The 14,754-nt window shown below is 29.8% G+C and overlaps 1 protein-coding gene across 1 annotated transcript; it reads left to right on the top strand.

Annotated features, from left to right (window-relative positions):
- The first annotated feature begins 12,766 nt into the window (after positions 1-12,766).
- On the top strand, positions 12,767-14,754 carry LOC137813282 (uncharacterized). The gene is made up of 2 exons (XM_068615397.1): positions 12,767-13,909; positions 14,269-14,754. Exon 1 carries the CDS (start codon positions 12,894-12,896, stop codon positions 13,896-13,898), a length of 1,005 nt encoding a protein of 334 aa, XP_068471498.1. The 5' UTR covers positions 12,767-12,893; the 3' UTR covers positions 13,899-13,909; positions 14,269-14,754.

The raw sequence follows: 14,754 nt of genomic DNA, 5'->3' as shown, positions 1-14,754 counted from the left end.
GGACAGCGAAGGCGATGTCTGGTCGCGTGTTGGTTAAGTAAATTAGACGTCCAAGGAGTCTTCTGTATTGGGAAGTGGCATCAGCATCGAGAGGTGAGCCTTGGTCGGGAGAGAAACGAGAAGTGTGAGTCATAGGAGTGGCCACAGGTGCAGAGTCAAGCATGCCAGTTTCTTGAAGGAGATCAAGAGTATACTTGCGTTGACTTAAATGAAGACCGCTACTGTTGCGAGCAATTTCCAGTCCCAAAAAGTAAGTGAGATTACCTAAATTTTTTATCTTGAAGTGATGGTGAAGGGATGCAGTAATTGTATTGATTTCCTCCGTGTCATCACCAGTTAAGACCAAGTCATCAACATAAACAAGAATAACAGTGAATTTATCATTATTATATTTAAGAAAAAGAGAGTGATCAGCAACAGAAATAGAATAATTATTTGATAAAAGAAAAGTAGAAAGTTTGGCGTACCATTGGCGACTAGCTTGACGAAGGCCATACAAAGACCGTTGAAGCTTGCAAACATGTTGGGGAGAAGGAAGAGAGAGGCCAGGTGGGGGAGTCATGTATACCTCTTCATGGAGATCACCATGAAGAAATGCATTATTAACATCAAGTTGTTTTAAAATCCAATTTTTGGTAGTGGCAATAGTAAGGAGAAGGCGGACGGTAGTGAGTTTAGCAATAAGTGCAAAAGTGTCTAAGAAATCAAGTCCTTCAAGTTGGGTGAACCCTTTGGCAACAACTCCAACTTTGTGGCGCTCAACAGTGCCATCAGAATGGTATTTGATTTTATATACCCATTTACAACCAATAGTTTTCTTTCCTGGAGGGAGAGGGGAGGGAGAGGGGTAAGTTGCCAAGTATTGTTATTGTTAGCAGCAAGAGCTTGAAGCTCATCTTGCATGGCAGATTGCCAAGAAGCATGTTTGGAGGCTTCGTTATATGTCCGAGATTCAGGATGAGAATTGATAGAGGAAATAACATTTCTAAAATTGGAAGATAAGGAATTGTAAGACAAGTAATTATGAATAGGATATCTACTACTTACAGTGTTGGTTGCAGTGTGGAAATCTGCAAGATAGGCAGGTTGTCAGTGAGGACGAGCTGATCTTCTTGGAAATTGAGGTGAGATGCTTCCTGGAGATGCAGGCGGTGATAATTCTAATGGAGGTGCAATGTTGGATGTAAGAGCAAAGGCACTATTTGTTGGAAGATCATAGGATAATGAGGTTGGTGGAAGGACAGTATTGGGTGCAGGAGTAGAGGCACACGGCTCGACAGTAGGTGCAGTATCAGAAAAAAAAATCAAAAGCATAATTATATGCATTAGAAATAGGGAGAGATAAAGTGTTAGGGTCCTTAGGCAAGCCACTGTCCAATTTATATGAAAAGTGGTTTTCATGAAAGATTACATGTCTTGATATCTCTATGCTATGAAACTTTAAATTTAAGATAATATAACATTTTGTATTTTGCGGGAAGCCAAGAAAAATACCTTTGATAGATCTATCATCTAATTTTTTTCCTATGTGCAGTAATTGTACTAGCATAACAGAGACAACCAAACACGTTTAGAAAGAAAATGTCATATGGTTTTCCAAACAACTTTTCATGAGGAGTGATGTTATTAAGTAATGGAGTAGGAATAACATTTATTAAGAAAACAACATGATTTACAGCAAATTCCCAAAAAATAGGAGGAAGATTTGCTTGAAAAAGTAAAGTCCGGGTTACATTTAGTATGTGTTGATGTTTACGTTCTACAATGCCATTTTGTTGTGGTGTTTCAACACAAGATTTTTGATGTATAATTCCATTTGAAGCATAAAAATTTGACATAGCAAACTCAACACCATTGTCAGTACGAATCGTTTTGATATTAGTTTTGAAATGATTTTGAACGAAAACAGTGAAGTTAATGATGTGCTGACGCACTTCAGATTTGTTATGCAGCAGAATAACCCAAGTATAACGCGAGTAATCATCAACAATAGTCAAGAAATAACGAAAACCTTGCATAGAAATTATGGAACATGGTCCCCAAATATCAAAGTGTACAAGATCAAAAATAGAAGAGGTAACAGTATTACTTAAAGTGAAAGGAAGTTTTCTCTGTTTTGCACGACTACAAGTGTCACATACATGATGAGTATCAACAGTAATAAAAGAGTATTGTTTACTTAAGACATGTAATCTTTCATGTGAAGGGTGTCCTAGTCTATAATGCTATAGTGTTTTGTCTGTGATATTACAATTAATAAAAGGAGCAAAACAATGCGGTTTAGAATGACTAGAAGCAGGCAAGGTAGTGACAAGGTACAAGCCAGCGGTGGCTTTAACTGTACCAATCCTCTCTTGGGTGAGATTGTCTTGTATAATGCAGTGGGTTGAAGTGAAAGTTAAAGTGCATTATGTTGGTGTGTGAGTTTGGAAACAGATATTAAGTTTAATTGAAAATGAGGTACGTATAACACATCAGACAAATAAAACTGATAAGAAAAACGTACTAAACCAGAATATGTGGCATAAACGGTTTGACCATTTGGAAGACTAATTAAGACAGGTTTAATTTTAGTATAAGTAGTAAAAACGTTCAAATTGTGACAAACATGATCAGTGGCACCAGAATCAATAATCCAATATTCTTTTATAGAAGATAGTGAAGAGAGAAACTTACCTGTAGAAGAATGCTCAGTATTGGGGATTTCATCCGTAGAGATGGTGCCGACTTGATTAATTTGAGTGTGAGGGGCAGGATCCTCAAGGTTTTGCTAACGCAAAATGTTGGTAAGGAATTGACACTGTTGTGATGTAAGTTGAATCCCCATTACATCATGTTCTTTAGGAAAAAGCTCAGAAAAAGTGTCAGTAGTAATCATATTATTGGCTTGAGATGTCTAATTGGTGAATTTGTAGCCAGGAGGGAACCCATGCTTTTCTAGTAAAAGAAAACTTTGAGGTTTTAATATTACTAGAAGGAAAACCCACTTTGTGAAAACAAACAACCTCAGTATGACCATATTACAAAGTGGACTTTAAGCCTAACTCAACCCCATAAAACCGGCTCATGAGGTTGAGGTTTGCACCCACTTATATACAATGAAAGGCTATAATCTCTAGTCGATGTGGGATCTCCAACACACCCCCTCACGCTGAGACTGCCAACTCGTGCGTGGGACTATATATTATGGGTGGTCCGATAGCGGCCCGATAGCGGGTGGCACGATAGGCCCAACACAGACACTCGCTAGGATAGGCTCGAAATGGCTCTGATACCATATTACAGTAAATGAAGATGAATATTCCTTGTCTGATGTGATGCTTTAATGTAGCGTACGTAATCGCACGTAATCGTAATGAAGAAAGAGAGGTTTTGATAAACCCTAATTGTAGAGAAAAAATAAATATAAACTTTTATTCATTTGTATATTAGAGAGTAAAATACATGAAGTATATATAAGAAAAAGATTAAGACCTAGCTGAAACAGAAAAGAAAAGTTGGGTCAAACAAACAAAGCCCAATAGTTTAAAATAGAAAATTAAATATATTAACATGCATCTAATTTATTTAATTTATATTTAAAATATTTTTTATAAATTTTAAATAATCTAAACTCGAAAAAAATTATTTTTATTGATAATATAAATAATATATAATTAAATTGTTTAATTGTTTCACATTTCAAAATCACAAATACATTTTGTACTATTCAGTACCGAAAAATACTGAGTAGATAATATTTATTTAAGATAGTGAGAATTAACTACCTCTAGATTCACATAACTCATACACACTATTAACTTTCGTTGCCACTGAAATCAGTTTGATATCCCGTTTTAAATATCAATTGATGGGATATTTATGCTAACTCAAAAGTCTATAAATAGCACCTCAAGAAGAGTAATCATGGTGACTAAATAATTTTTCTCATCTATCATTCACATGTTTCTCACATGTTTCTCTATGTTTTTATTTGACTTGAGTTTCGGAGAATATTCTACAAGTGGATCACCACTTTATTTTCATCATCAAAGCTCAACAGCCCTTCAATAAATAGGTCAATCAACTCAAATAGTTTAGATATTCACCTCAAATAATTCCAATTCATCTATGATAAGAACACATTTAAATTAACTTAATTTAAATATCTTTAAAATAACATAAATTCGCATCCTTAAAATGTGCGTCAAGTGAGTCACTAAAAATATTGAAATTAAAACTTAATATTTTAAAATAAGATATATCTTTCAAAATTAGCTTTTTTATCAACTAATAAAATTAATTAGTGAAATAATATAACAAAATGTGTTAAATAACATGTAAAATGTCACCTATTATAACAAGAGACAACTAATATGTCACTTAACATACTAAGTAACTAAACTTTACTATAAAAAAACAATAATATAAAAGGAAAGTTAGTAATTTTATATTTGAACACTTTTAAAAGGTGACTAGAATACTACAATTGACCCAAAAAATACTATTAAGTGATTTTATAAATTTAAATAAAATAAGAAAAATATGTATCTATAATGTCATGTTGATAGTATAGTACACGCGTCTCATAAATACTCTACGTACATTTTAAAACTAAGAAAGAGGCTTTTGGAGCAAAAGACCCAGAGGTTGGAGACAAAAAAATAAAGGGAATCTGAACACATCAAAGAATCTTTACTCCTTCTCTTCTCAATCATGCATGGCATACACTTAGTGTGATATCTTTTCTTTTTCTAGTTTTCACACTTAACAAACACAAACACTTAGTGACATGATAACAGTGGCACCCACTTTTTCCAGCTGGGGACCTTTTAGGGGAACACATCTAATTAAAAACTCATTTTTTTCTCCATCTTTATTATTTCAGAACTTAATATTAACAAATTAAAAAAATTATTAAATATAATTTATTTTTAAAAATAAAAAATAATTAATTATTATATTAATTAAATTATATATTATTTTAGACAATAAAAAATTTATTGATATTTAAAATAATTTTTATTATTAATAAATAGTTTCTAAATTTATATTTAATTAGCAATTAAATTTAAAGTATAATTAATTGGTAGCTAAAATTTTAGTAACTAATTAAATATTATTTATTAATAATAAAAACTATTTTAGATATAATAATAATTTTAATCCTTCAAAATAGTATATAATTTAGATAATATCGTGATTAATTATTTCTTTTTTAAATTAATCTTTATTTATTATTTTTTTATAATGACATTTTTGCTATTGAGAGAGAAAAAAAACTAACTATAATGTATACTTAATTTTAAGATGTTTATTATAAATGTGTGACTCCTATAATCTTACATAGATTTAAAAATTTACAACTATATCAAAGAGATGCTTAATATAAGATGAATTTGGAGAGATTAAAAGTTGAGACTGAAAATGTAAAATTCAAACCCCCTCCTCATAACTCTTCATCTCTCTCCATAATTTTTTTCTTTCTAATTTCTCTCTATTCTCATTCTTTCAAATCTCGTTTATTTGAGAATATGATCCCACATTGCAATAGCAGGATTATTTTTTACCAATCAGTTCTCAATCAAAGTAAATGCTTATTTGATCTAAACATTCTTTTTTTTCTTTTTTTTCCTTTTGAATTTGTTGACAAATTATAATAATAATATTAATAATTTTATTATTGTTGATAATAGTAATATTAATATTCTTAATTTAATATAATAGTAATAAATTAATAATAATAGTAATAAATTATTAATAATAGTAATAATTTAATTTTATATTAATATATATTAAAGTAAAAATATTAGTTAAATAATTTTAGTAATATTATTAATAAAATTATTTTTATTAATATTATAATAATATCTAAACTTGATTAAATTTATGCTGAATTTTTGTTATTTTTGGATATTTTGCTCTATATCTCTAAATTTGGAGTGATTCTCTTACTTGATTTGGAAGTTATTTTAGATTAAAGAATTACAAATAAAGGAAACTATTTATGTTTTTATATAATATTACTACAACAAAACATTAAATTAGCTTCCAAATATTAGTATTAGTAAAATTGAAACACTATAAAAGTTGGTTTAGTCGACTCTAACACGACGCAAAAATTAATTTGTTAAAAAAGAGTTAAAAAACATAAAATTATTTTTAAATAGTTTATCTATCGATAAAGTCAACTTAACCAACTTTAAGCCGATGCAAATTATTTTTAAACTTTTTTAATAAGTAAATATTTGTGTTGGTATCGGATTAGCTTTCGACTAAATTGATGCTAATAAAGTTTGTTTAATGTTGGATACTAATAGAGTTGTCTTAGTCAACTTTGAGATGACATTAACAATTTTTTAACATTTTTTAATAATAAAATACTTATGTCGGTGTCAGCTTACCGATGCTAACTAAAATAAATATTAAAAATAAATAAAATTAGTGAAACTAATGTAATACATCTTTAATATTTCTTTAAGTTAGCATAGACTAATTTATATGTTATGAATTGTGCACCTTTGTGAGAACGAATCTGAATCGTAAATTAATTTTAATCCAAAAGTCCTTATTTTTTTATTTTTTTTTATTTTTATTTTTGTTTTATTTTTTAAAATCGAAACTTTTATTGAACAAAACCTCATAACTTAATGGAGAATTACAAAAGAATCAACAAAAAGGGTTTAGCCTTTCATGCAGAGGCAAAGCAAAAGAATTACAAAGAAGAAAATAAACTAAGAAAACCCTATCCAAAAGCCCATATTTAAGAATGACAAATCTCCTCACTTACAATTTTAATCTCTCACTTTTTATATAAATCCCCTCACACTCATCTCCTTCATTCACACTCATCTCCTTCACACACAATCATTTCCTTCATGCACACTCATCTCCTTCATCTACACATATCACCTTGATCTACACTCATCTCTTTCATCCACATACGTCTCTTTTATCCACATTCTTCTCCTCATTTTCTTCATTCACATTCATATCATTCATCCACACTCATCTCCTTCACCCATTACAATTTGTTTTCTATTTTTTTGTTTTTTAATTTGATAAAGATGGAGACATTGTAAGAGAAAATATTTTTTAAATTATTATCATTAGTGTTAGTTAAACCGATGCAAATTAAATTAATATGAATATTATATTTTATTTAGTGTTGGCTTAGTCAACACTATCTATTAATAAATAGTTAAATTTTATAACTTTTAACTTAGTCAAGACAACACTACGTTTCCATAATTAATTAATATTGTATATAGCATTTGCCTTAGCATGACTTTAGTCGACTCTAGTAACATATACTATCAGGAGTCGAACGCAAATGTCATAGCATCTACTCATGGAGAGTCAGTTTTTTGACCTTGTAGTGTTGAAATATTATCTACATGTGAAGGTGACTTGGTCACATTATCTTAACTTTTATGCAAGGTTTATGTTTTTTTAACATAATTTGAATCTTTAAAATTGAGTGAGAATATTTTGAGTTTAAGTTGGGTGTAATGTGTAGTTTGAGTTAAGGGATGTTTGATTTGGTGTACTTTGAAATCATATTTTTTTTATGTTTATACAGTGACTAGATTATGCATGTTAATGTATAGAGTTTCTTAAATTAAGTTTTGAATATGGTTAAAGTTAGTTTCCTATAGTTTTCCATACATTAGTTTATGAATGAAAGTTATATATTAAGTTTGAATGATCAAGGTTGAATTGAAATAAGCAAATGATGATATTTTGAAGAAATTGTGATTGTATTGATCATTTTTTAATTTGTTTGAAAGTTGTATTTGTTGAACTAATTATAGGTAAAACTTGTGGTTATGTTATATGAAGTTGATTTTCTAATATTTTCACTCAAATGAATGATTTTCGTTAAAGTAAAAATAGAGTAGAAATTCAACATTTACTCTCGACATAACTTTTGCTCTAATGAAGGATTTTTCACTCAAGCGAAAGTAGAATTGAAACTCAACCCTTGTTCTCGACCTTATTTTCACTAAAACAAAGAAATTTTCGTTCAAGCTAAAACAATCATTTTTGTCTCTTTAATTGATTGAATATGAATGTTAAATATAAATATAAATAGAATATTAATTTGTATATTTAATTTATTTGTGATTTGTTTAAATGAGTTATTTTGTATAAAAAATAGTTGTTGAGAATGATAAGAATTGTACAAATTTGGGGTTACAACAACTGTTTGAGTTGTATCTTAAGTAAAACACATGTGTTATAACAAATATTTTCTTATTTTACTGATAGTTTAAGTCACATAAACTAAGATATCAAATGATAAAAATTGAAAAAAAATTCTTAACACTTCTAAATTTATTTTAATGAAAAAAAGTAAGATTTATTATAAAATAAAATATAACTTACTCAAATTAAGATTATCATCAGACAACCTTAACTTATTAACCACCACCTCCTAAGTTGTATTATGTACGTTTGTAAGACAAATGACTAATCAACTAATAATTCTAACAAATATTTAAAAAAAAAACTTATTTTTTAAAGAAGCAAAGTTCATATTTAAAGAAAAATAAATAAAATAAAATTATTTATAATTTTCTTAAAAAATGTTTGTCATTCTTCTTTCCCTTATAAATCATATCAATAATATTTCTTACTTTCAAACACGGTGAAGAATTGGTAAGAGATGACTAGAATTAGAATCAAAGGGAAAAATGAAAAACTATATCCTAAATTTTGTATGCATAGTTGTTCCAAAATTATGGAACCCATTGGATCATACGTGAGCTGTATTTAATAAGGAACACCAGTGAGAACTGACAGTTATGATAAATAAATGGAATATTATTATAATTATTAGATTACAATTAACAACTTAATTCTAATTTTATATGAAGATAAGATAAATAAATACTAAAATTTATACTAAGTTACAATTTGATTCCCTCAATTCTTAAACTGTCGTCTTGATTTTTCCCATTTTTTCGCAATTTTAAAATCTAGATTTCTAGAAAATCAGTATTTTTTATTCCATCCTCAATTTGTATTTTTCCTCTTTTTTAATATTTTAATTAATTAGATTATTTCTTAATGATACCTTAAATTTAAATGATTTTATTAGGTTTAAAGTTCAACTGATCAAAATAAAAGATAAAATGTGTAAAAAATTGAGGTTTTGCTGTGTAAGTTATTTATTTTAAATAAATTATATGTACTTAAAAAAAATCTTTTAAAAATTAGTTTAAATAAAAAAATTACTTGTTGGTCTAAAAAAATTGTTCACTATTCCTTTCATTGTAAAACTAGTAAAGAAATCATTAATTGATATAAAATTTTATTATACATTAACAAAGACTATATGTTTAATTATTTCTTATTATAATTAATGTTCAGGTGATGTAATGTACATGAGAATATATTGGTTTTATATTATCTCTTTGAAAAGGTGAACCTTTTAATTAAAAAAAACTAAAAACCCACTTGAAATATATTTATGTAAATCTTATTTATATAAATTTAATATACTAAATAAATCAACAATAAACATATTTTTATATAAAAAAATGAACAATTATATATTTGCTTTATTTGTACAAAAATTCTACACAAGATATTTTTCAATAATTGTAATTAATGTATACTTTTATTTCTGCCTACCAAAATTCAATTATTTATCATTAATTTTCCAATCTACATCGTAGTTTTATTTTTATGTTCTACAAAATGGTCAAGTTATTACTAACTTTCCAAAATACACAAATTTTTCTTCAATCTCAATTCTTTAAAAGTAATTATTTAAATATCTCAAAAAATCAATTGTTTATATTTTTAATCATTTTTATGTACTTAAAGTTACAGTCGAGCTCTTTTTCCCAAATCAATGTTTATTTAAATTCCTTTTTCACTTGTCAGATTTTATAATATGAGTGTGGTGTTACTTCTTGCATTCTAAATTCGCTTAGTTGTCACAACAGTACTTTTCAATCAATTTCTTACTTTCTTTTTTATTTTAATCTTTTTTTACTTTTAACGAAATTTTGACATTATCGACGAATTTTAATCGTTGATAATATCAGTTTTTTTAAGCATAAGAAGTAAGTTGATATTTTGATTTTACTTAGTCAAATTTTTTCTGTATTTGCCAATACTCAATGATGGTGGAGCTGAATTTTTTTCTTCTTTTTTGTGGTCCTTTCAACTCCTTTTCACTTTTTTTCTTCATTCAACTATCTTTATAAACTCTTTCAATGCTTGCAGGGTCAGAGTCAAACTTCAAAAGTCTTACTATTTTGTCATAAAAAAAAGTGATGATATTTTAGTAAATAATCAATTACATAGTAATTACATAGTAATCAATGGCTAGTTCAATTCATGTATAGTTGTACATATTATTTATTAATAGATTCAAATTTAATATATCACAATGTGAATACAATATATCTCTCAATTTTCTCATTAATTTTTTCATTTTTAATCTGTCTTTCATTGGAGCTCAAATCTCCAATAGCATCTCCACCTTGTTTTTATCTATAGCATGGTTAGATTTCTTATTAACATATTTAGTTTTTCTGTTTTAAGTTATTGAGTTTTGTTTGTTTCCTTTTCTGTATCAGTTATGTTTTAGTCTTTTTTTTATATATACATTATGTATATTACTCTCTAATACATAAAAGTAAATAAGAATTTCTTTTGTATTTTCTTTTCTCTGTTTTTTTGTCTTTTATGCTTGAATCATTGTCTCTTTTTCATTTGCAATTAGGATTCATCATAACCTCCCTTTCTCTGTTGCGATTACGTGCGCTCCATTTGATGCACCACATTAGACAAAGAATATTCATCTTCATTGACTGTAATATGGTATCAGAGCTCTTCGAATAAAGAGCTCTGTTGCGCTTCTCTCTGATCTTTATTTTCCTCTTTATTGTTCTTGGTTTTTTATGTTCTCTTTCAAAATCTTGATTGGGTTTCAAAATCTCTTAGGCAATGTCTAATGAAAACCCTAGTCTTCATAGTTTTAATAGTAGTCACACTATTACATGCAATTTTTGTGGTAAATACGGTCATACTGAGGCTGTTTGTTTTCGCAAAGTGAGTTTTCCTTCTGGTAATGTTAAAACCTCAAAGCTTTTTTTCACTAGAAAAGTCTGCACTTTTTGTAATCCACACTGTCGATATCTGTTATAAAAAGCATGGGTTCCCTCCTGGCTACAAATTCACCAATTGGACATCCCAATATGATTACTACTAACACTTTTTCTGAGTTTTTTTTCTTAAAGAACAGGATGTAAAGGGGATTCAACTTACATCACAGCAGTGTCAATTCCTGACCAACATTTTGCGTCAACAAAACCTTGAGGATCTTGCCCCTCACACTCAAATTAATCAAGTTGGCACCTTCTTTGCGGATGAAATCCCCAATACTGAGCAATCTTCAACAGGTAAGTTTCTCTCTTCACTATCTGCTATAAAAGAATATTGGATTATTGATTCTGGTGTAATGGATCATATTTGCCACAATTTGAGCGTTTTTACTACTTGCACTAAAATTAAACATGTCATGTCTTAATTAGTCTCCCAAATGACCAAACTGTTTATGCCACATATTCTGATTTAGTATGTTTTTCTGATAAGTTTTATTTGTCTGATGTGTTATATGTGCCTCATTTTCAATTAAACTTAATATTTGTTTCTAAATTCACACACCAACTTAAATGTACTTTAACTTTCACTTCAACCCACTCTATTATACAGGACAAGCTCACTCAAAAGAGGATTGGTACAGTTAAAGCCACAGTTGTTGTACATTGTCACTACCTTGTTTGCTTCTAGGCGTTCTAAACCACATTGTTTTGCTCCTTTTACTTACTGTAATATCACATACAAAACACTATGTCATTATAGACTAGGGCACCCTTTACTTGAAAGATTACATGTCTTAAACAAACAATACTCTTTTATTACTGTTGATACTCATCATGTATGTGTTGTAGTCGTGTAAAATAGAAAAACTAAATATGTTGAAGCTCATATGGAAGATTGCCAAGAAACATGTCTCCAATAACTTTAAAATTTTAGTTAATTGAAAATGTAATATCCAAATTTTCCAGTACATAACAAATTTTTATGAGTTAGTTTTATGAAATTCACTATTAAAATATAATTTCCATTAAACTTTAACTAATAAAAAATAATGTAGAAAAAGTTTATATCAAAATAGTATTATTTTTATTCCAATAAATAACTTCTTTGTAATTTATAATAAGGTTTAAAAAATTAGTTACTTTAATTAATAACATTAAACTTTTTAGTTAGTCATAATAATGTTTAAAAAATATTGTGATTAATTTATTAGCTAAAAACAATTAAAAAATCACATGAACTTAATCTACAGTAGAAGGATTTTTAGTCCAATGAACTAAAGAAAACCCGTGACAATGAAATATATATGTTTTGACTTTTTTGTATTCCAAATTAATTGATACTTTAGAAGTTAAATATGCAAATATAATCATATTTTATATTAAAATTAAATATTCTTTAAGATTTAATAGGGCATTATCCTTAAAATCTATAAACGTGAGAAAAAAAAATATTGATTTATAACATTTAATGGTGAATGACTATTAAAATTGTAAAATATCTTGACAAAAACAGTTAATTAAAACCAATTTAAATATATTTTTATTTTTAAAAAAGACAAACCCTTTAAAAAAAAAGTTATGTAATAGTGACATAATATTGTTAAGATTCTTCTCTGTCAAACAACCCAACCAAGCCTTACAAAACCACCCCCAACCTTCATTAACTCCCCATTCATACTGCAACCACAAACTTCAAATCCCCAAAAACCTCACACCAAACAAACAAACAAACTCCAAAAAAACCTTAAAAACAAAACACAAACTCAAAACCAAACCACACTTTCTCATCAAATGTTCTTCTCTTCCCTCTCTTCCTGCTTCCGCTCTTCCCAACCCACCACCCTCCACGACGCCACGCTCTCCACCAACCTCACCACCTTCATCTACCACACGGAAAACGGCTCCATTTCGCTGACATGGTCACGCTCCATGTTGGGTCGCTACCTTCACGTCCACCTCCACAACCACTCCTCCTTCCACCTCCACCTCAAGCCCTGGAACAAAACCGGTTCCAAGAAACTCTCCCACAACACCCTCTTCCTCTGGAACCTAACCAACGCCAAGTTCGGCTCCGGACCCGAACCTTGCTCCCGATTCTACCTCGCCCTCCTCGTTGACCACACCAACCTCACCCTCCTCGTCGGAGACCTAACTCCAAAAACCAAACCCCACAAACCTAACACCAAACCGCAACAAGTTCTCCTTCTCAAACGGGACCACGTCCACGTGGCGTCACACCGCAGCAGGGTGTACCAAACCAAGACCATACTGGGAGGAAAGGTTAGGGAAATCCAAATTGACTGCGACGCTTACAGTAACGAGGACGAGAGTTTGAGATTGGTTTTCTCCGTGGATGAGGAGAAGGTTCTGGAAGTGACGCGGTTGAAGTGGAAGTTCAGAGGGAGCGAGCGTGTGGAGGTGGACGGTGCCCACGTGCAGATCTCGTGGGACGTGCATGATTGGCTTTTCGAAAAGGATAAAGATCATGGTTTTAGTAATATCAGCAATGATGTGAATGGCAACAGTGATGGTGGTAAAAACGAGGGACATGCGGTTTTCATGTTTAAGTTTGAGAATGACGAGGTAGGATGTGGGAGTGGGAAGGAGGTGGATGTTGTGTGGTCTAGTGGGGAGTGGAAGAATGGAAAGAGCTGGTCGTCTTCTTCGCTGTCGGTTTCTTCTTCTGTTGGGTCTTTTGGAGGGAGTTCCTCTGTCATGGAATGGTCCAGCCTGGAGGAGAATGAATTGGTGGTTCCTTTTGGTTTTTCGTTGGTGGTTTATGCTTGGAGAAAGTAAACGCTTGAAGGGTTTGGTTTTCTTTTTCTTCCCTCTTGGTTAAAAAAGTTTGAACGAAATTGGATATTATGAGAGTGTATAGAAGAACATATATGTTGTTTAAATTGGTCTTGAGCTTTTGAGTTTTTTGGAAAACTAAGTATGATTATTTCAACTACTATATAAATCTCTCTGCATTAGTGGAAAACTTTGAGATCTTATACACATGAAAAAAAAAAGATAAGCTTTTTAATCAAGAGTTTGATCCTCAAGTTTGGAAAACTATGCTGGTGGAGATCAACTCTTTATTTGAAATTTTGAACCTCAAGAATCAATTTCTTCTACCTGAATAAATTTGAGTACCCGATGAAGATTAGTCTATGATTTTCAGTGCAAAGATGGAAGATTCTCTGAATGTCTCCAGAGAAGTTCTTGACAAGCCAGAATGGAAGATAGAGGATATTCTGGGTACTCGAAAAAGGTTCCTGACATGCAATTTACTGCTGTTGCTGTTTTCACACATTCATAGAGTGAGTAACTTGGCATCTTTAACTAAAGATTGGAGTTGTTGGATGAAGGTTTGACACATTCAAATTATGAATGTGTTTGAAGTTTGAGTACTAATGACTAACTGGTTAGAAGTTTGAATTTAGGATGTGGGGTTGTGTTTGCACAGTAACACATTTGATTGGTGGATATATAAAAGGAAATGAAAATTGGTGGATTTGTATACTTGATATAGATCTAACATATTTGTTTGGAGGAAGGACTTGTTATGTTTGCAATAATGTAATTTTTTTTAATGATGTTCCGTTCTGTTGTGGATGGAATTGCTGAAGGAAATTTATCAAAATAATAAAAATATCACTATTAGTAA

Source organism: Phaseolus vulgaris, chromosome 1, assembly GCF_000499845.2.
Source record: "Phaseolus vulgaris cultivar G19833 chromosome 1, P. vulgaris v2.0, whole genome shotgun sequence".
In the NCBI taxonomy this organism is placed as follows: domain Eukaryota; kingdom Viridiplantae; phylum Streptophyta; class Magnoliopsida; order Fabales; family Fabaceae; genus Phaseolus; species Phaseolus vulgaris.
This window is presented reverse-complemented; position numbering and strand designations above follow the sequence as displayed.

What these genes read in the sequence shown, in the direction of transcription:
- LOC137813282 (XM_068615397.1), top strand. Translation starts at nt 12,894, where the DNA reads ATGTTCTTCTCTTCCCTCTCTTCCTGCTTCCGCTCTTCCCAACCCACC.